The sequence below is a fragment of the Bos indicus genome, chromosome 2 (assembly GCF_029378745.1).
Source record: "Bos indicus isolate NIAB-ARS_2022 breed Sahiwal x Tharparkar chromosome 2, NIAB-ARS_B.indTharparkar_mat_pri_1.0, whole genome shotgun sequence".
Taxonomy (NCBI): domain Eukaryota; kingdom Metazoa; phylum Chordata; class Mammalia; order Artiodactyla; family Bovidae; genus Bos; species Bos indicus.
The window spans coordinates 27,545,375-27,565,477 of NC_091761.1; the positions used below are offsets into that span (position 1 = coordinate 27,545,375).

The following is a 20,103-nucleotide window of genomic DNA, read 5'->3' on the forward strand; positions in this document are numbered from 1 at the left end:
CCAAAACACACTAGTAACATCAAGGATCACTGATCACCATAATAAATACCATAATGAAGAAAAGTTAGAAATATTGTGAGAATTACCAAAAGGTGACACATACACACAAAATGTGACAGCAAAGGAGCAAATGCTGTGAGAAAAATGATGCCAAAAACCTTGCTCGATGCAGAGTTGCCACAAATTTTCAATTTGTAAAAAATACAATATCTGCAAAGTGCAATAAAACAAAGCCCAATAAAGCAAGAGACGCCTATATTTGAAAGACAATAAACTCAAGGTTCTAATTAAATTTAGTCGTAAGGCAAGCCAATGTGCTGTAAAAGATACAATAACTGGTTGACAGCTTGGTCTCATTTCTCCATGGATGCAGAACTCCCATGTCTTAGCCTTCAGAATGGGCTACACAGTGGCACAGAGTTGAACATATTTCCCATAGAACTCTAGAACGGCTATCGATGGACATGTGACAACATACCAAGAATTAAAACAATCCTGTCTTTCTTTTTAATGAAGGAAGAAATTTTATAAAAAAGAAAAACTACAATGCTAAATGAGGAAATGAATCAACAAGCAAAAAATGTTTATACTACGAACAAAAGACTTCAAAGATAAGAGCTTAGGTACAACCCACAAAATAAAATTAGCTATTGGCACAGTATTGCCATGAATCAACACCCATTTTTAAATGTATTCAAGTATTTTGTATTTTGCAATATAGTCTTTTCATTTTTCACATTCATTTAATTTTGTTATTCATTTTCTCTACTGTATCTCTGAAGGCAAAACTGCTTGATGGCTAATTAGTTATACGGCAAAAATGCTTGTGGCAAAGATGTTTACAGCAAGGATGCTTATGGTGGAAATGCCAGACACGAGCTGCATGGTGCTGGATTGGTTACTCCACTCCTCTTTGCTTTGGTTTCTTCACAGGTAAGAAAGGTTTTGAAGACTGAACACATTACAGAGGGTGGTGATGAGGGTTAGGCGTAAAGGCCCCACTATGGAATCCAGAATATGACATAGCCTCGGTGAATATATATTTCCCCTCCTTGTTGGGAGTCTAGTTTTCCTAGCTGCATTAGGTGCCTACTACATCTGAAAGAAAATCTATTGTGATACAACCAGATGGAAGATGAAAACATGAATTTTCATTATATCTGGAGCTAAATATAGAGAGTGCAGGCATTATCAGAATCCTGCAGAATTAAGCAATACAGCCAAGACTTGCATACTAACCTTTATTTTTTAATTGGAGGAAAACTGCTCTACAATGCTGTGTTGGTTTCTGCTGTACAACAATTATGGCCGATTCGTGTACTAACCTTTAATGCCAGCTCTGCTGCTAGCCTTGACCTGTGTGTCGTGGTGCACCACGTGTGTGGCACGCAGAAACTGCCTCACTCACAGTGCATCCTCCACACAACAGTATCATTACATTTCTACATAGTTGAGCCCTACGCACAGTATACAGCCTCCCATCGGTGGGCAACTGCTCTGCTCTGAGTCAGTATAGGGGCAAACTAAGAAAAATTGGCCAAATTTGAAGTGATTTTTCTAAAATAGTTTGCTCATATCCTGACAGCCCTAAAGACAAAGCCAGCAACTCAAGTTGTATTTAGAATGAAAATAATTAGCTTTAATTGCTTTTAGCTAAGTTTCTAATCACATGGAGAGCTCATTATGAATTTAGATTTGGGGAGGCCTGCAAATAAACCTCAAAGACTTGATTCCCTGATAGTCACTTGGAATCTGCTCAAATCTTTCCAAAAGAGACAAGGCTGGACCTCCTGTTGTTCTGTTCCAAGTACCTACCCTCCCCACCATCACCATCTCACAGAGAAACTCACTTACCCCTTACATATAATCAATGGTGGTATAATCAAATGTCAGGAGTCACAGGCTATGTTTCAACTTTCAAGATGTGTGTGCATACTCAGTTGCTCAGTTTTTCTGACTCTTTGAGACCCTATGGACAGTAACTCGCCAGATTCTTCTATTTCCCAGACAAGAATACTGGAGTGGGTTACCATTTTCTTTTCCAGGGGATCTTCCCAATCCAGGGATCAAATGCACACCTTCTGCACATCTGCTTTGGCAGGTGGATTCTTTACCACTGAGCCACCTGGGAAGGCCAACTTTTAAGACAATTACAGCTAAATTAGTGATAATAGAGGATTCTTTTACACCTCCTGTCTGCCCCTGGCTAAAGAATGTGGCCACCATGAGTTAACCACAGAAGGGAGAATAGCTCAAGGAAGCAGAAGGCAAGTGGCCCTGCAACAGCACCAGGCAGGAGGTGAGTGCAAAGTGGGGGGCGGGGCAAAAGACCAAAGAGAAGGAGAGGAGGAGGAGGGGGGAACCACACTGGATTCCCAAGAAGAAGCAACGGCACTTCCTTCTCAACAACCTAAAATGCAGTTCTCCTGGTGGCAAATTAATATACAAGACCCAGAAAAATCCCATGGCTGGAGCAATAAAGAAGTCCTAGAAAGGAGCCACATCACTTAAGTCCTGCAGCTCATGGGTCTCCAGCTAAGGTACTTAACAACTGTACTAATAACAGAATCAACAGCCTGGTTGAGTCCCACAAAGTCAGGAGCTGATGCTTACCCAACTCCGCAGCCTACTTGAAAGGGAACCAGGCACTGAGAAACACTTGTTTAATCCCCTAAATAGGAGTCATTTCCCCTTGACAGATGAGGCATCTGGGAAACTTACCACATTCGCTAAGGGTAACAGAACTTGAGCCAGGACATGGACCAGGTAATCTGATTTCTGTCCTCAAATACGTACAAGATCCATTGCCCCCTTACCCCTTCACCTGCACTTAGGAGGTAACCAACAAATATTACCTAAACAGCAAACTGTGTCCCCAGAAGCCACACTGACCTCCTAAGGCCGCTCGGACTATCCCGGCCCCAGCAGAGAGGGCTTTACCAAAGCCAGCACGGCGGGAAACCCAGCTTTGTTCCTCCCTCCCTCCTGGCGGAGACAAGCTGTGTCCTTCTCAGAATCGGCTGGGCAAATTTTAAATCTCTGTGGTTCAAAGGCATTCACTGTGTGTACTGACATTTCTCATGTGGTGCTTCAAAAGCCTGGGCTTCTGGAGGCACAGCGGGCCTGGCTCCCTGCTGAAGTAGGACACCTTTTCTCATCCACTTCTGTCACATCGCTGCTTAGCAGCCAGCCAAAGGCTCCAATGCTCTGAACTCAGGTGGATTTTGCATCTTTTTTGTATGTGTCAGTAAAGTCCAAGTTGACAGCCCTGTGAGCCCACATGGATGCTGCCCACCTCGGGGTTCCACAGGATGAAAGAGTTTTGCTCTAAACTGAGAAGCTGCTTCCCATGCATCTCCCTGGATTTCTCCTCTCCAAATGACCAACGCCACAGCCACCTCTGCCAGGGAAGGTGCCCACAGCCAGTGCATGGGTGTGACAGGCTATAGTCTTCCCCTGGTAACCATGGAGGATTAGTTCCAGGATGCCCACAGATAACCAAATCCTCAGATGCTTAAATCCCTTTTAAAAACGGCATAGTACAGCCAGTCCTCTGTACTGCAGGCTTCGGAGGCGCGGGCTCCGCATCTGCAGACAGAGGGCTCACTGTACTAGCCATCTGTTGCTTCTCCTGTCACACCAATACGACGGACAGAGTCTAGTGATGTGCAAGGCAGCTAACATTTACTACCCGCTTACTATGTGCAAGACACCTCTCTAAACACTTTATATATGTTAATACCTTTTAGGCTTCACAAAGGCCCCATGAGGCAGGCACTACTGTTATGCCTGTTTTACAAACAAAGAAACTGAAGCTTAGGGTGGTCAGACAACTCTCCCAAACACCCCCACATACCTCTTTATATTAGAGAAGAGACTCAAACTCACAGACCTGGCTCCTAGAGTTCACTACATCATAATCCTGCTGTAAACCATATGCTGAAATCATAAACGTCTCCCAACATTGCTTGGGCGTAACATGAATTTCATATTAGCTTACATGCAATTTAATCTACCAAAAACACTAGGTGAAAGAAGAAAACAATGAGTTTCTAGGAGGAGGAAGGAGGAGTGTAGGAATACACAAAACACACACATACATACACATACACATACACGCCCTTCAACATCTCCAAGCTGCTTCAGTTCACATGTGTTGTGAGATAAACCCACCATTGTTACAACTTTCTCTCCCATTTCAGATCACCCTCCTCCCACCCCCTCAAGCACTTTATGAGCTATAACCCCTCACACACTGTTTTGGATTGAATTCATATATTTAAGCCCTAACCCCTAATGTGACCGTATTTGGAAATAGACCTTTGAGGAAGCAACTAAGGTTAAATGAGGTCATAAGAGTGGCCAACTAGTCCAGTATGACTGATGTCCTTATAAGAAGAAGAAAAGACACCAAGAATGAAGGTGCAAGAGGAAAGACCCCATGAAGACACAGGGAGAAGGCAGCCACATGCAAGGCAAGGAGAGAGGCCTCCAGAGAAATCAACTCTGTCACATCTTGATCTTGGACTTCCAACCTCTGGAACAGTAAGAAATACATTTCTGTTGTATAAGCCACTCAGTCTGTGGTATTTAATTATGCATCCCTAACAAATGAATATGGGCTTCCCTGGTAGCTCAGCTGGTAAAGAATCTTCCTGCAAGGCAGGAGACCCCAGTTTGATTCCCGGGTCGGAAAGATCCCCTGGAGGAGGGCAAGACAACCCACTTCAGCATTCTTGTCTGGAGAATCCCCACGGACAGAGGAGCCTGGCAGGTTACAGTCCATGGGGTCACAAAGAGTCGGACACGACTAAGCGACTGAGCGCAGCACAACAAACTAATATACCAAATTACAGGCGGACTTCAGGTCTTTTTCAAGGTAAAGTGCCATATTTATCATAGTCATCACGTATTTCTTAGCCATTTAACATGTGTGAAACTATGCTACGTTTATCAAGTTCCTATCTTTATTTGAAACATGTCACTGATGATGCTTTGAGTGCTCGGCCCCTGACTCATTTTTCTCATAAGCCCCGCATTGTGTTTTTATGTTTTTAAGTGCAATTGTGCCTGCTGTGGTGGTTTTTAGGAATATATACGTCCTCTTACAGCACAGTGGCTTCACTGCCACTCAGGGGTAAATGATCATAGAGACTGAAGATAAAGCATAAAACATAATGCTTCCACAGCCTCAATCAGTGGAAGGCACTGACTCTGGCACTCTGAGGAGGCAGGGTCTACAAAAAATCTCAAGGAGGGCAGGAATTACGCTCAGATACATACATGCATGCATATTTGTGCGGAGAAATCGATACAATACTGTATAAGTAGTAAAAGTTAAAGTGTTTATATCTGGTGATAGGCTTTGGAGTGTTTTTCCCCAATTTTTAAATAAGCATTATATATACATATATAGAGGGAATATGTCCTCTATAATCAAAGTTGATTGTAATGATTTTCACTATTTTGTTCTAAATCGGATATTAATAACTTTTAAAATAGACTACACAACAATAAGAAATGGCATATAGATTCAAAACCTAGCAGACAAGAATTAAATAAGAACATTAAGCCTTAATAAATTCAGTTACTCCTCCATATACTCTGACCTTTTCATCACTATCCATGTTAAATAAAATTATCGGGAAAACTACAGAGCCTTGAGAAATCCAGGATTTAAAGAAAACTGACCAGCAGTACCTCAGATGCAGTCAGCTCGGCCAAAGTGTGGCCTCTCTGATATTTTTAGTGAAAATCTGTTTTCTTTAATTAGCTGGTACATATGAGTTAGAGGCCTAGCCATATGCCATCAAGGAATGTGAGAGGCTTGATCTAAATGGAAAAGCTGAGTTCACTTTCCACAGATGGTAGGTGTGGAGTAGAAAAAGTGAGAAAAGTTTCAAAAGCTTTCTCAGGGCAGAAGACTAGACTGTATGTAGTTCAATTCATCAATCTCCAGAATTTCTGTAGTGAAAGTTACACTCTCTTAAGAACACTAACAGCTTCAAAGAGGGGCTGATGGACTAATCAAACAGTACAGCATCAAAGCACTGTGCCCCAGAAATATTAGAGGTGGGCACTGGGCTTCCCTGGTGGCTCAGACAGTAAAGAATCTGCCTGAAAAGCAGGAAACCTGGGTTCAGTCTCTGGGTCTGGAAGATCCCCTGGAGAAGGGAATGGCTACTCACTCCAATATTCTTGCCTGGAGAATTCCATGGACAGAGGAGCCTGGCGGGCTAGTCCATGGGGTTGCAAAGAGTCAGACGTGACTGAGCAACTAAACACACACACACACTTACACTGATTACAGAACTGTTCTAATGCTTCTATTAAATGGCAACTCTTTGGGCAATGGTGACTATGCCTGTAGCTATAACATCATATAATTTTTTTCCTAAAACTCTGACAGAACTGCTAATAGTATTGTAATCCTCAAGCAGGATTTAGCAAACCATGGCTTGCTGGCCACATCCAGTCTGCCATCTGTTTTCCTAGAGCCCATGAGTTAAGAATAGTTTATAAATTTTTAAATGATTGGAAAAAAAAATTAAGAATAATGCTCCACAGGGGCTTCCCTGGTGGTCCAATGGTTGAGAATCTGCCTTGCAATGCAGGAGATACGGGTTTATTCCCTGGTCTGGGAGGAGCCCACATGCCACGAGGCAACTAACCCCGTAAGCCACAACTACCGAGCCCACATGCCCTAGAGCCTGTGCTCCGCAACAAGAGAAGCCACCGCCAGGAGAAGCTTGGGCACTGCAGCTAAAGAGTAGTCTCCACTTGCTGCAACTAGAAAAAAGCCCTCGCACAGCAAGCAAGACCCAATGCAGCCAAAAATAAAATAAATTTAAAAAAAGAATAATGCTTCATGACACATGAGAATGAAAAGTTCACATTTCAGTACCCATAATTAAAGTTTTATTGGAACCCAGCCATGAACATGTGCTTTGTCTCTGACTGTTTTTGTTGAGACAATAGCTGAGTAGTATTGTGATAAGGTTCACGTGGCTAAACGTATTTCCTTTCCATTTACAGGAAAAATTTGCTGCTCCTTGCTCCAACTGACCTGAATACAAGCCATGGATTTAAAACCATTTAAAATAGTCAAACAAATTTGAACAATAACTAGATGTGTAACTACATACTTTACAAGTTGTTCATCAATCCAAGCACTGTTGTATATTAATGGGAAACAATCACCATCACAACAGTAAGAAAACAACTCCACAATGTACTTTTCAAGAACTAAGAGGCTGGCCTTCAATTTTTTTAAGGACTAATTTTTTCCAGACTTAGGATCAGCATCAATGCTTTGTCAGTCATAAATCCCAGTACCAAAAAAATAAATAAATAAATAAAGATGACATTCCTTTAAAAGGCAATACTTTCTTATTCTTTACTTTAAAAATTATATCAGTCTTCAGGAAACTTTGGTAGTTACTTTGTAAATGAGGCTCATGTCATGATCTGATGGAGAAAGAAAATAACCTAAGTTAAATTTTCTCGTTGGCAAAATTTCACCCATCATAAGACTGTAAAATACATGGAAGATTCTAGAACAGTTTATAATCATTCAGTTGTTGTCTTTTTTTTTTTTCTGCAAACAGGTAGCTGGGTTATGAAAACTTGTTGAATATATTCACCACATAATTTCCTCAGATCAAAGATTGATCTGAAATAAAGGGATATACATCTCAATTCATTGTATCCTTAGAGCCCTATTTCCTCTCCCCAACCCCATCAATGATTAGGCTCCACATTCTTCCATAGGTCACAAGATAGCATCGATAATTTGTCCAAGTAAAACAGCTAGCAAATACAAATAGTGATTGAGTTGGTCGCATGTGGGCAACTGGTTAGGCCACTCCTACCTCACTGTTGAGTTATCCTTACTTCAAGGGAATCACAAATTAAGATCACAGTGGGACTCTTTTGCAGAAATAAAGTCACAATTCCAAAAGGTTTTTGTTTTTTTCGGGGGGCACACCAGACTTTCATTTCACAGCACTCCTTTGAGAAAGCTGCAGCCAAGGAAGAGGAAGTGATGCTCCCTTGGGGGATGTGCAGCTCATCCTGGTAAGCAGGACCTGCCTGGGCCAGTTCGTGGGACCCTTTCTGCCAGTCCTTTACCTGGCTGCCAGAAGGTTCCCTATTTTGGTCAATGTGCTGCCACTGAACAGAAGCATCCACATATGGCAGCACTTGGGGGAGTTTTAATCAGCACCAATGCTAAAATGGAATTCCTAAAGAAAAGACTGCACTCAAAATGTCAGCAAATTTGAAAAAACTCAGCAGTGGCCACAGGACTGGAAAAGGTCAGTTTTCATTCCAGTCCCAAAGAAGGGCAATGCCAAAGAATGTTCAAACTACCAGACAATTGCACTGATTTCATATACTAGTAAGGTTATGCTCAAAATCCTTCAAGCTAGGTTACAGCAGTATGTGAACTGAGAACTTCCAGATGAACAGGCTGGATTTAGAAAAGGCATAAGAATTAGAGACCAAATTGTCAACATTCACTAGATCAGAGAGAAAGCAAGGAAATTCCAGAAAAACATCTGTTTCTGCTTCATTGATTATGCTAAAGCCTTTGACTGTGCAGATCACAACAAATTGGAAAATTCTTAAAGAGATGAGAGTACCAGACCACCTTACCTGTCTCATGAGAAACCTGTATGTGGGTCAAGAAGCAATAGTTAGAACCAGACATGGAATAACTGACAGCTTCGAAACTGTATTTTTGTCACTCTCCATATTTAGCTTATATGCAGAGTGCATCATGTGAAATCCAGGCCTGGATAAATCACAAGCTGGGATCAAGATTGCCAGAAGAAATATCAACAACTTCAATTATGCAGATGATACCACTCTAATGGCAGAAAGTGAAGTGGAACTAAAGAGCCTTTTGATGAGGGTGAGAGAGGAGAGTGAAAAAGTTGGCTTAAAACTCAACATTCAAAAAATGAAGATCATGGTATCCAGTCCCATCACTTTGTGGCAAATAGAAGGGGAAAAATGGAAGCAGTGGCAGATTTTGTTTTCTTGGGCTCCAAAATCACTGTGGATGGTGACTACAGCCATGAAATTAATAGACGCTTGTTCCTTAGAAGGAAAATGATGACAAACCTAGACAGCATATTGAAAAGCAGAGACATCATCTTGCTGACAAAAATCTGTTTAATCAAAACTATGGTTTTTCCGATAGTCATGTACAGATGTGAAAGCTGGATCATAAAGAAGGCTGGGGACTGAAGGATTGATGCTTTCAAATTGTGGTGCTAGAGAGTCCCTTGGACAACAAGGAGATCAAACCAGTCAATCCTAAAAGAAATCTATCCTATTTATTGGAAGGAGTGTTGCAGAAGCCGAAGCTCCAATACTTTGGCCACCTGATGCAAAGAGCCAATTCACAGGAAAGATTGAAGGCAGAAGAAGAAGGGCATGACAGACGATGAGATGGCTAGATAGCATCACCAACTCAAAGGACATGAATTTGAGCAAACTCCAGGAGATAGTGGAGGACAGAGAAACCTGGCGTGCTGCAGTCCATGGGGTGGCAAAGAGTAGGACACGACTTAGTGACTGAACAGCAACAACAAAGAAAAGACAATCTCAGGCCCTCATCTTACAGGAGTCCATATGGAGCAAACTGCAACCCAATTCAATTTAGGAGAAACTTGTTGGTTCTAAGAGCTTTTAGCCAGAGGATCCATGGTTTGAGGCTATGGAAACGTTGCCTTCCTCCTCTAACAACTGCATCAAGATAATATAAAAATAAATAATATTTTCAATAAAAATAAAACTTTCAGAATAAGTGTCATCTCCTTTTTATAAACTGTTCACTCACTCTTGAAAATCTCTATTTCAGTTGCCAATAAGGATTTAAAAGCTTCTGGAAGAAATATTCATCAAAACTAACACAGCTGCTGATGACTGACATCAAGCATGAAGGAAAAAAAAATCACATCAATGTTTCAACACATTACTCGCAGAATAACTTCTATTCAGTCCATCTGTATTAAATGAGTGTGCCAAAAATTGGACAGGCCAACAGATGGCTACCAGCATTGTTTGGCATGCATATCAGTGCTGTTCTACACTGCTAAAAGACGAAGCATGCTCCCCTGAAGGAATTCTACAGTTTCTAAAATAATAACTTACATAACAGAAAAACTATAGAATCTTTACATTTGAGCCTAGATCCACAAGCCCCAAATCTGTGCTGTCTTGCGAATTTGAATTTTAGTACTTTTGAAAAGCAGTCATCTCTTTTCAGAGATTAGTGCTTCTTAACCAGGGATGTGTTATTATAAGTATCCAGGGTATTCCTTCCAAGATAGGCCCTCACCATACTGAATAAGACATCTTGAGGTGGGGCCTAGGCGTGTGTATTCTGAAAAGCACACCAGGTGCCTGTGAAGTGCATCCCTGATTAAGAACAAGCTTTCCAGATCATCTTTTATATTGATGAGCAAATAACTATGACATACACATCTGCACACATAGACCAATATAATTTTGCTTAATTCCTCAAGGTGTTGTCTAAATGTTCTCTTTTGCCGCCTCAATCTTTCCTCTGAACTCCTGTCTTTGAAGTTGTCTCACTGTTCAGTAATTTTCCCAGACAAATTTTAAGCCAAATGGTGTCTATATTAGGCACTCTTCATTTGGGGAGGCAGGATGCCAACTTAGATCAGCAAACCCTTCCAAAATAATGCCTTCATAACATACAGTCACTTAAAAAATACTTATTCAGCAGACTCTATATGTTGTAATAAAGGCTGAGAAGAATATAAGAAAAACAAGATACAATTCTTGTATCCTCAAGGAGCACATATGATACAATTAGGGTGAAAATATACAGACAAGCTAAGAAAAGCTAAATATTCACATAAACAAACCATGTTGTTCAGTTCAGTTCAGTCACTCAGTCATGTCCGACTCTTTGCGACCCCATGAACCGCAGCAGGCCAGGCCTCCCTGTCCATCACCAATTCCCGGAGTCCACCCAAACCCACGTCCATCGAGTCAGTGATGCCATCCAACAATCTCATCCTCTGTCATCCCCTTCTCCTCCTGCCTTCAATCTTTCCCAGCATCAGGGTCTTTTCAAATAAGTCAGCCTTCTCATCAGGTGGCCAAAGCATTGGAGTTTCAGCTTCAACATCAGTCCTTCCAATGAACACCCAGGGCTGATCTCCTTTAGGATGGACTGGCTGGATCTCCTTTAGGATGGACTGGCTGGATCTCCTTGAAGTCCAAGGGACTCTCAAGAGTCTTCTGCAACACCACAGTTCAAAAGCATCAATTCTTCGGCACTCAAATTCTTTACAGTCCAACTCTCACATCCATACATGACCATGGAAAAACCACAGCCTTGACTAGATGGACCTTTCTTGGCAAAGTAATGTCTCTGCTTTTTAATATGCCATCTAGGTTGGTCATAACTTTCCTTCCAAAGCATGTTGATTCAGTATTAAATGACTAGTACTTACAATAAAAACTCTGAAAATTCAGAAGAACTAGCGCTTACTCCAGATCCAACTGTCATGGCAGATTACTGAGAAGGCCTGCGGTTTGAAGAAAGGGTCAGGGATAAAAGGGTGTGGCAGAGGAATGCAGGTGTTCCATGCCAAGAACATATCACAAACCGAGGCAGGAATGACTAAGGAATGGATGGTGAAAACACAGTCCTCTAGAAGGAAAGGAGTCATTTGGGTGGCTAATACCAAACAAACAAAAGCCAGGCTCTGGTTTTCAGATTAAAGAACCTAAGATATTGTTGTTGTTTAGTCGCTCAGCCATGTCTGCCTCTTTGCGACCTCATGGACTACAGCATGCCAGGCTTCCCTGTCCTTCACTATCTCCTGGAGCTTACTCAAACTCATGTCCATTGAGTCAGTGATATCATCCAACCATCTCATCTTCTGTTGTCCCCTTCTCCTGCTTTCAATCTTTCCCAGTATTAGAGTCTTTTCTAGTGAGTCAGCTCTTCACATCAGGCAGCCAAAATATTGGAGCTTTGGCTTCAGCATCAGTCTTTCCAATGAATATTCAGGGTTGATTTCCTTTAAGATTGACTAGTTTGATCTCCTTGCTGTCCTAGGGACTCGCAAGAAAGTTCTCTAGCACCACAATTCAAAAGCATCAATTCTTCAGCACTCAGCCTTCTTTATGGTCCAACTCTCACATCCATACATGACTATAAAAACCATAGCTTTGACTATACAGACCTTTGTTGGCAAAGTAACGTCTCTGCTTTTGAATAAACTGTCTAGGTTTGTTATAGCTTTTCTTCCAAGGAGCAAGCATCTTTTAATTTCATGGCTACAGTCACCATCTGCAGTGATTTTGGAGCCCAAGAAAATAAAGTCTGTCACTGTTTTCATTGTTTCTCCATCTATTTGCCACGAAGTGATGGGACTGGATGCCATGATCTTATTTTTTTGAATGTTGAGTTTTATGCCAGCTTTTTCACTCTCCTCTTTCACCTTCATCAAGAGGCTCTTGATTTATCTATAAGATTTATCTTACAGAAAAATCATTAAGTTGTAAACCAACAGATCATGGAGATAGTAGTATTTTAGGAAACTGTATTTTTTTTTTTTTTTGTAGCAAACAAAGTATCTGTAAGTATGAGATAAATAAGAGACCTAGGAGAGGAATTAGGATCAGCACCATAACAGTTGGCTTTACAAAGAACTAGTGGAACTAATGGGAGTGGCTAATTGGGTTGAGTTTCCAGCTGTAACAGAATGGAGGCATACGAACAATTGGAGAAAGAGGGAAGTCAGCATGAAAGCAAATCAGAGGTTCCAGTGGGAGACAGCAGAATGATGCTGCAGAAGAAACCTCTGCACTGGACACATACCTTTAGAAGATGCTGATGAAGGGAAGGAAGGTAGAAGATAGAATGAGAAAAATAAAGGTCAAATCTGGAGAAGTAGCCCATTAAAGACCCAGTGAAAATGCAGAACAAATGGTGTGAACAAAGGCCCTCAGAAAGGCAAGAGTAAAATCCTGGTGGCAACTCAGAAGTCAAGAAAGAAGAGAGTTTCAAAGCAAAGATCAACAAAGGAGAGGTCAAGGCCACGGGTACAGACTGTTCTAGTCCCAGGAACCCTGATTTATGCCCTAAACCATAGCTGATCTTTCTCCTTTAATCTTTACTGCCTGTCCATACCAACCATATAGAACACATACACGTTTATTTCTTAGTGTCTATAATGGATCCACACATACTCAGATACTCTGTCCCATCTCCTTGACACTATCATATGAAGCTTCTTGAGGGAGGAGATATTAATCAATACCATATGCACCACCCACTTGTACTGTGCTTTCACATTACCAAGTCTCTGAAAGTGAAAGTGAAGTCGCTCAGTCGTGTCCGACTCTTTGTGACCCCATGGACTGTAGCCTATCAGGTTCCTCCATCCATGGGATTTTCCAGGCAAGAGTGCTAGAGTGGATTGCCAGTAATCATTTAAAATGAGTTTTAACTGATTATAACTATGACCATCCAGGTAATTGTGGTATGCAGATAAAAACCAGCTGAATTCAGGAAGAAGACACTGACACACTGCTTAGCCTTGCTATTCAAAATGTGGTCAACAGACCAGTGGAATCACCTGGGAACTTGTTAAATATTCAATTTTGGCTGCTATCCCAGACCAAGCAACTTAATCAGATGCATTTTAACATGATCCAGGTGATTGATACCTATGCACACTGCCACAGAAAGTGGTGATGACTCTATAGAATGGAAAGGGATTGCACTGAGTTACCAAAGAAGTTGAAGGAAAGGAAAAGGCACATGAATTTCACCCCATGGGCATGTGCCTAGACCCTGCATGTGTGGGTGCTCAGTCGCCTCTGACTCTTTGCAACCCCATGGAATTTTCCAGGCCAGAATATTGGAGTGGGTTGCCATTTCCTACTCCAGGGGACAATACTGATCCAGGGATCGAACCTGTATCTCTTGCATCTCCTGCATTGGCAGGCAATTCTTTACCACTAGCACCACCTCAGAAGCCCTCTTCACCTCTACTCAGACCTGCAGCTCAGCAATAGAGCCCAGGCCCCTTGTGCATGTGGCAGAACCAGACCAGGAAGCTATTCCAGCTTTTGATCAGGAGCCCAGATCCATAAATCCTTCTTCCATAAACTGCCACTAGTTCAATTATAGGAAGGGCTTTGCATATTCTATCTGCTAGGTTGTTTGTCCAGGTTTTACAAATATTCTGACCTTCTGAAGACCCTGTTTATGTTTCCCATATTTATCCTCAGCCTGAGGATTTATATTATTCTGCCTCTCATTCATTTATCCCATAAAATTATGTTTCCCTCTAAGCTTTAGATTGCAATTGTTAACATACTTTTTCAACATAACTGAAAGCTAAACTTGAAAATGCAACTTCGACCCCAAAAGGAAAGAGCTATATCGACAGCATTATTGTTTAAGGGACCAAGTGTCAGGAAAAAGCTCCCAAAGAAAAGCACTATTAGACAAAGGCACAGTCTCATCTCAAAGGATGAAGACCACACAGAGCACCTAGTCTTGAGGCAGAATCTTGCCTTTGTTGGGCATGTGCTTGATGCTTCGATACTTCTTTCTCTAACTTTTCTACAGATGTGGGTTTTGAGTGTTACTAGTTCAAAATAACATTGTGCTCAAAGAGTTCTCTGCAGGTCTTTCACTATTTTTAACAGCTTTATTGACTTCTAATTTACATATCAAAAAGCTCACATTTCAGAAATGGAAGAGGCTTTCATTCCACCCCCCACTTCAAGCAATGCTTCATTAAACTCACCAAAGAATATAATATAGCCATTTCTTAAAACTCCAGGAAGACAGGACATCATCATGACCCTCTGATAATATATCCTAGTATTTCAGCTTTTATCAGTGGCAAGTACATCGTGACAATAAAAGTCCCCTCTATTAAAATGCAAAATATAAAAGTAATGGCTTTTTGTGCTGCATTTCAAAGGTAGTTGACTGAAAATACCACTGTAAGCCTTGTAATCTGCCTGCTGTGTTGAAAGTCCATTAGGAAGCAAACTTCATTTACTGCATCAGATGTAGAAACCACAAATTCTGACAAACTACTGTCCCCCAGTTTTTCAGGGACTACTTTTTCCCACCAGAAGGCATGCTTTTGGTGGGGGGGTCCTGCTGGAGCCTGCACCAAGACATTATTTTTCACCTCAAGGATGGAACGAATAAGTTAAACAAGTTTTCTTTCAAAAAGATAAACAGCAACTCACATGCTCTCGCAGAACCTCTTCAGCGTGCTTGGTTTCTCCTGGTTGCGTCTTTGTCGGAACCAGCGTTGAATGCTGCGAACATCCCAGTCCAGCTGCTTGGAGAGGCCCTCCAATCTCTTTTCATCAGGATGCTATGACACAAGGAAAACATTTTCATCTTCACTATAAACAGATGTGCCCTGGTCTATACTGGAGATAATTGTTTTCCCGGTATTTTCTACCCACTATTAGATTGTTATATTGAATACTGAGGACCAAGACCTTCCATCAGCAGCGTGAACAAAGACAACCACTTAGGACAAGAAAAGCTACTCATTATGAAACAACACTGAAAATATAAATCTCACTCTAATGCTTGTACTTCTTACCAGCAACAAAGACTCAACGAAATGGCCAACTGGCTAAACCAGCTCCACCAAGCTACCAGGAAAGGAGTTAAGTAAAGGTGAGTTGGCCAAAAGACCTCATTCAAATATTTCACTTTCTCAGGAGAAAATACTGTGCCCAATTATCGAATATCAAAACAATGTAGGACAGACAAAAAGCCTGGAGTAATCCCCAAATATGCCATTTTAACCTAAGGTACCAATTCCACTTAAAAGACATGTTTTCTCTTTCTTCCTCTTCAATTTCCCCTCTCTTCACTTGTTTATACATTCGTCTTGACTATTCATTTCTTGGTCTTCCTTTTGACTAGAACTCCATAAGATTTTTTACAATGACTATGCATTACCTGAAAATGCAGACTTGGTGAAGTAGAAAGAGACCCTATTTATGCTTGTCATATAAGAGCATCATCGACTCAGTGGACTTGAGTTTGAGCAAATTCCGGGAGGGCTTCCCTGGTAGCTCAGCTGGTAAAGAATCTGCCTGCAACGTATGAGACCCCAGTTCAATCCCTGGATAGGGAAGATCCCCTGGAGCAGGGCATGGCAACCCACTCCAGTTTTCTTGCTGGGGAATCCCCATGGACAGAGAAGCCTGGTGGGCTATCGTCCATGGGATCGCAGAGTCGGACATGACTGAGCGACTGAACAACAATAGTGATGATATTACTTGTTTCTCATTCTCATGTCTAGAAAATTAGGAGATGACAGACATAGGTTCAGTTCTTGTTCTGATGAACTTTCTGAGCCTCAGTTTCCTCACCTGTTCAAAGGAAGATTACTTATCCACCTAAACAGTGCTGAGGACCAAATGCAAAAATGTATGTAAATCTCAGTACATATTAGTTCTGTCCCTCCTCTCTTTTGTGTCTTAGAGACCATCCTGCCAACAATTACATGAGGGTAACCTGTCATACAACAAAACTAAACTGAGTTAGTTCTACTCCTTTATTTGTTCTACCGTTGTTTTATAATTAAGGAGATGTTAATAATCAGAAGACAGAACGACAAATGGGGTAGGGGAAGACAGGCCGACAGCTTTTAAGTCCTAAGGGTGGAATGCACACGCGACACCTTTTTAAAGCCGCTCAAGAAATTCAAGGTGTCAGACACACAGGAAACACAGCAAATGGCCTTAGTCTTATGACTGAGGTTATAAAATGTGCTGAGCTTGGGTCTCTGAAAGTTATTTGCTAACTTTCAGTGAGGCACGTACTTTGTGGTATTTTTCTTAGAAGAATACCTGGCTATACTCTCCTCTGTCTCTCAATTTAAAGATACGATAGAAAATGCACAGCCTACAATAAGAATACCCTGGCTCTACTATTTTCTTAAATTCATTTTTAATTTTCATTCATTTTCTAAGTCTATTGAATTGGTAAAACATTCATATGGTTCACAAAATAAAAATTATCCCAAATTTCACCTTCCAATTTGTACCTATTCTCTCAGTTCCTACTCTCCCCTTCTTATCAGGTAATGGGCTATTCAATTTCTTCCCAAAGTTATCTTGTCAAATATAAGCAAAGTTGAATATGCCTTCTTTTTTTTTTTTTTTGAATATGCCTTCTTATATCCACCCCCCCTCACACCTTCACACAAAGTTGTTGTATTATTTTGGACTTTGGGTTTTTCACTTTACAATATATCTTGGAATATTTCCATATCACAGTATTAGGAACACCCTCCTTTTGTAGAACTATACGGACATGCCACAATTTACTTATCTGCTCCACTACTAATGCCCACTCAGGTAGCTTCCACACTTCCACTACTATAAACAATGCTGCAATAAATAACATTTTCATGGGTTATTTTATACACATATCAGTTCAGTTCAGTCGCTCAGTCGTGTCCGACTCTGCAACCCCATGGACTGCAGTATACCAGGCCTCCTTATCCATCACCAACTCCCTGGGCTTATTCAAACTTATGTCCAAGGAGTTGGCGATGCCATCCAACCATCTCATCCTCTGTTGTCCCCTTCTCCTCCTGCCTTCAATCTTTCCCAGCATCAGGGTCTTTTCAAATGAGTCAGTTCTTTGCATCAGTTGGCCAAAGTATTGCAGTTTCCCCTTCAGCATCAGTCCTTCCAATGAATATTCAGGACTGATTTCCTTTAGGATGGACTGGTTGGAACTCCTTGCAGTCCAAGGGACTCTCAAGAGTCTTCTCCAACACCACAGTTCAAAAGCATCAATTCTTTGGTGCTCAGCTTTCTTAATAGTCCAACTCTCACAACCATACATAACTACTGGAAAAACCATAGCTTTGACACATTTTTATTAATTTCTTCCTTCTGTTTGCCTTCATTTATTTTGTTGTTCTTTTTCCAATGTTTAAGCAAGTGGTTTTATATATATGCATGTATATATATATAAGAATATGAGTTTTCATCTGAGTACTACTTTGGCATAGTAGTACTTTCATCATTGTTTCCTAAATATTCTGAAATTTTGTTTTTACACAACAGTTAATTAAGAAAGCAAGAGCTTTGCTGATTTCTAGTATTTGTAAATTGTGCCTATTTTATAAATTTGTCACCATTTTTATATAATTAAAGGTTAACTTTTAAAAATATTTAACATGTTCTTGAAAAGATAGTATAGTCTCTATATTCAGAATACAGGGATCTAAATGTACCCCTTTAATCATCCTCATTATGCTTTTTAGAATTAGTTGCTATATTGTTTTTTATTTTATATGTTCTGTTTTATATTTTGACCTGTCATGACCCAGACATAAATTAAAATTTGTTACTATTAAATAAGTTTTTCTTTTGTTCTTTTCTATAAGTATATGGATACATTCATTTTTAATGCATGTATATTCATAACCATTTAAATTTCATTGTGAATTGTATCCTTTGGCAATTAAAAGCCAATATTTCATTTCATTTCAACCTTTTGGTCCAGAACTCTTTCTTTAAATAAAAACAGATACCCTACTTTCTTTATTATTTATATTTGTCTGTAAACCTTTACTCATCCTTTTATTTTCAATGTCTATAGTTACTTTATCTAAAGGTAACGTTCATAAGCTAGGTGACCTAAATCTGAATTATTTTTATTAGATGAGGTAAACCCACTTATATTCATTGATATAAGTTTATACTTTGTTGTTATGGTTAGTCACTAAGTCTTGTCAGACTCTTTTGTGACCCCATGGACTGTAACCCACCAGGCTCCTCTGTCCATGGGGATTCTCCAGGCAAGAATACTGGAGTGGGTTTCCATTTCCTTCTCCAGGGAATCTTCCCAACCCAGGAATCAAACTCATGTCTCCTGCACTGGTAGGTGGATTCTTTACCACTGAGCCACTAGGGAAGCACTTATTTATACTTACTTCACATTAATTGTGTTTTCTGTTATCATAATTTAATTTTTTAAATTTTATCAAATCAAATATGGCTGATGTCCCTTTCTTTGTGTGGGTAATTTTTATTCTACTGGTAATCCACATAACCACAGGACTTTTCTTCTGTTTCCAGTCAATAAAAATTCCAAATGAACGATATTTAAAACTAGCATATTTCCTCTTCCTTCTTCACCCAATATTCAGTTCAGTTCAGTCGCTCAGTCGTGTCTGACTCTTTGCGACCCCATGAATCGCAGCATGCCAGGCCTCCCTGTCCATCACCAACTCCCGGAGTTCACTCAGACTCACGTCCATTGAGTCAGTGATGCCATCCAGCCATCTCATCCTCTATTTTCCCCTTCTCCTCCTGCCCTCAATCCCTCCCAGCATCAGAGTCTTTTCCAATGAGTCAACTCTTCGCATGAGGTTAGTAATTTTCTCTCTCAGAGTTTACTCATGTACTATCAAATACGCTCATTCTTCTCTTACTCAGTTTGGCTGCTTAAACCGATATGCTTTGACTCCCAGCTATTAGAGCTTACGCAATTAATAAACTTGCTCTACCTCCCACCTTCATTCCCTTTTTCAGCTCAGTTATTGTGAGATGTATCATTTCTACATTGTGAGAGCATATAATGTTTACATTCTGTTCTGTCATCCTAATCCTCACATTTCTATCTCAGTTCTACAGTCTAAATGTATTCAAAACTCATCAATATTCCCAACAATCTCTTGGTCGGCTGAAATTAATACTTACATGTGTTAGTCACTCAGTCCTGTCTGAATCTTTGAGACCCCATAGACTGTAGCTCACCAGGCTCCTCTGTCCGTAGAATTCTCCAGGCAAGAATACTGGAGTGGGTTGCCATTCCCTTCTCCAAATACTCACAAAGTTTCTTCAAAAAAGGACTCATGGGAACAATTCCTCTCAATTTTTGAAAATTCAATATGTTTGTCTTTAGCCTTTACACTATAAAAACTATTTACCTAAACATAAAAATTCTTACTTCATATTTTCCTTGAAAATACTGGAAAATGTTGTCCTATACAATACTGCTACAGAGATGACTAAAGTTATTATGGATATTTT

The 20,103-nt window shown here is 40.5% G+C and overlaps 1 protein-coding gene across 3 annotated transcripts in view; it reads right to left on the reverse strand.

Annotated features, from left to right (window-relative positions):
- Positions 1-20,103, reverse strand: part of CERS6 (ceramide synthase 6) — a 359,336-nt gene that overhangs the window by 224,840 nt on the left and 114,393 nt on the right. For all 3 annotated transcript variants that reach the window (XM_070803789.1, XM_070803794.1, XM_070803792.1), the window contains exon 3: positions 15,271-15,401. In XM_070803789.1, the coding sequence (XP_070659890.1) occupies positions 15,271-15,401 (131 nt within the window). The remainder of the gene's footprint in view (positions 1-15,270; positions 15,402-20,103) is intronic.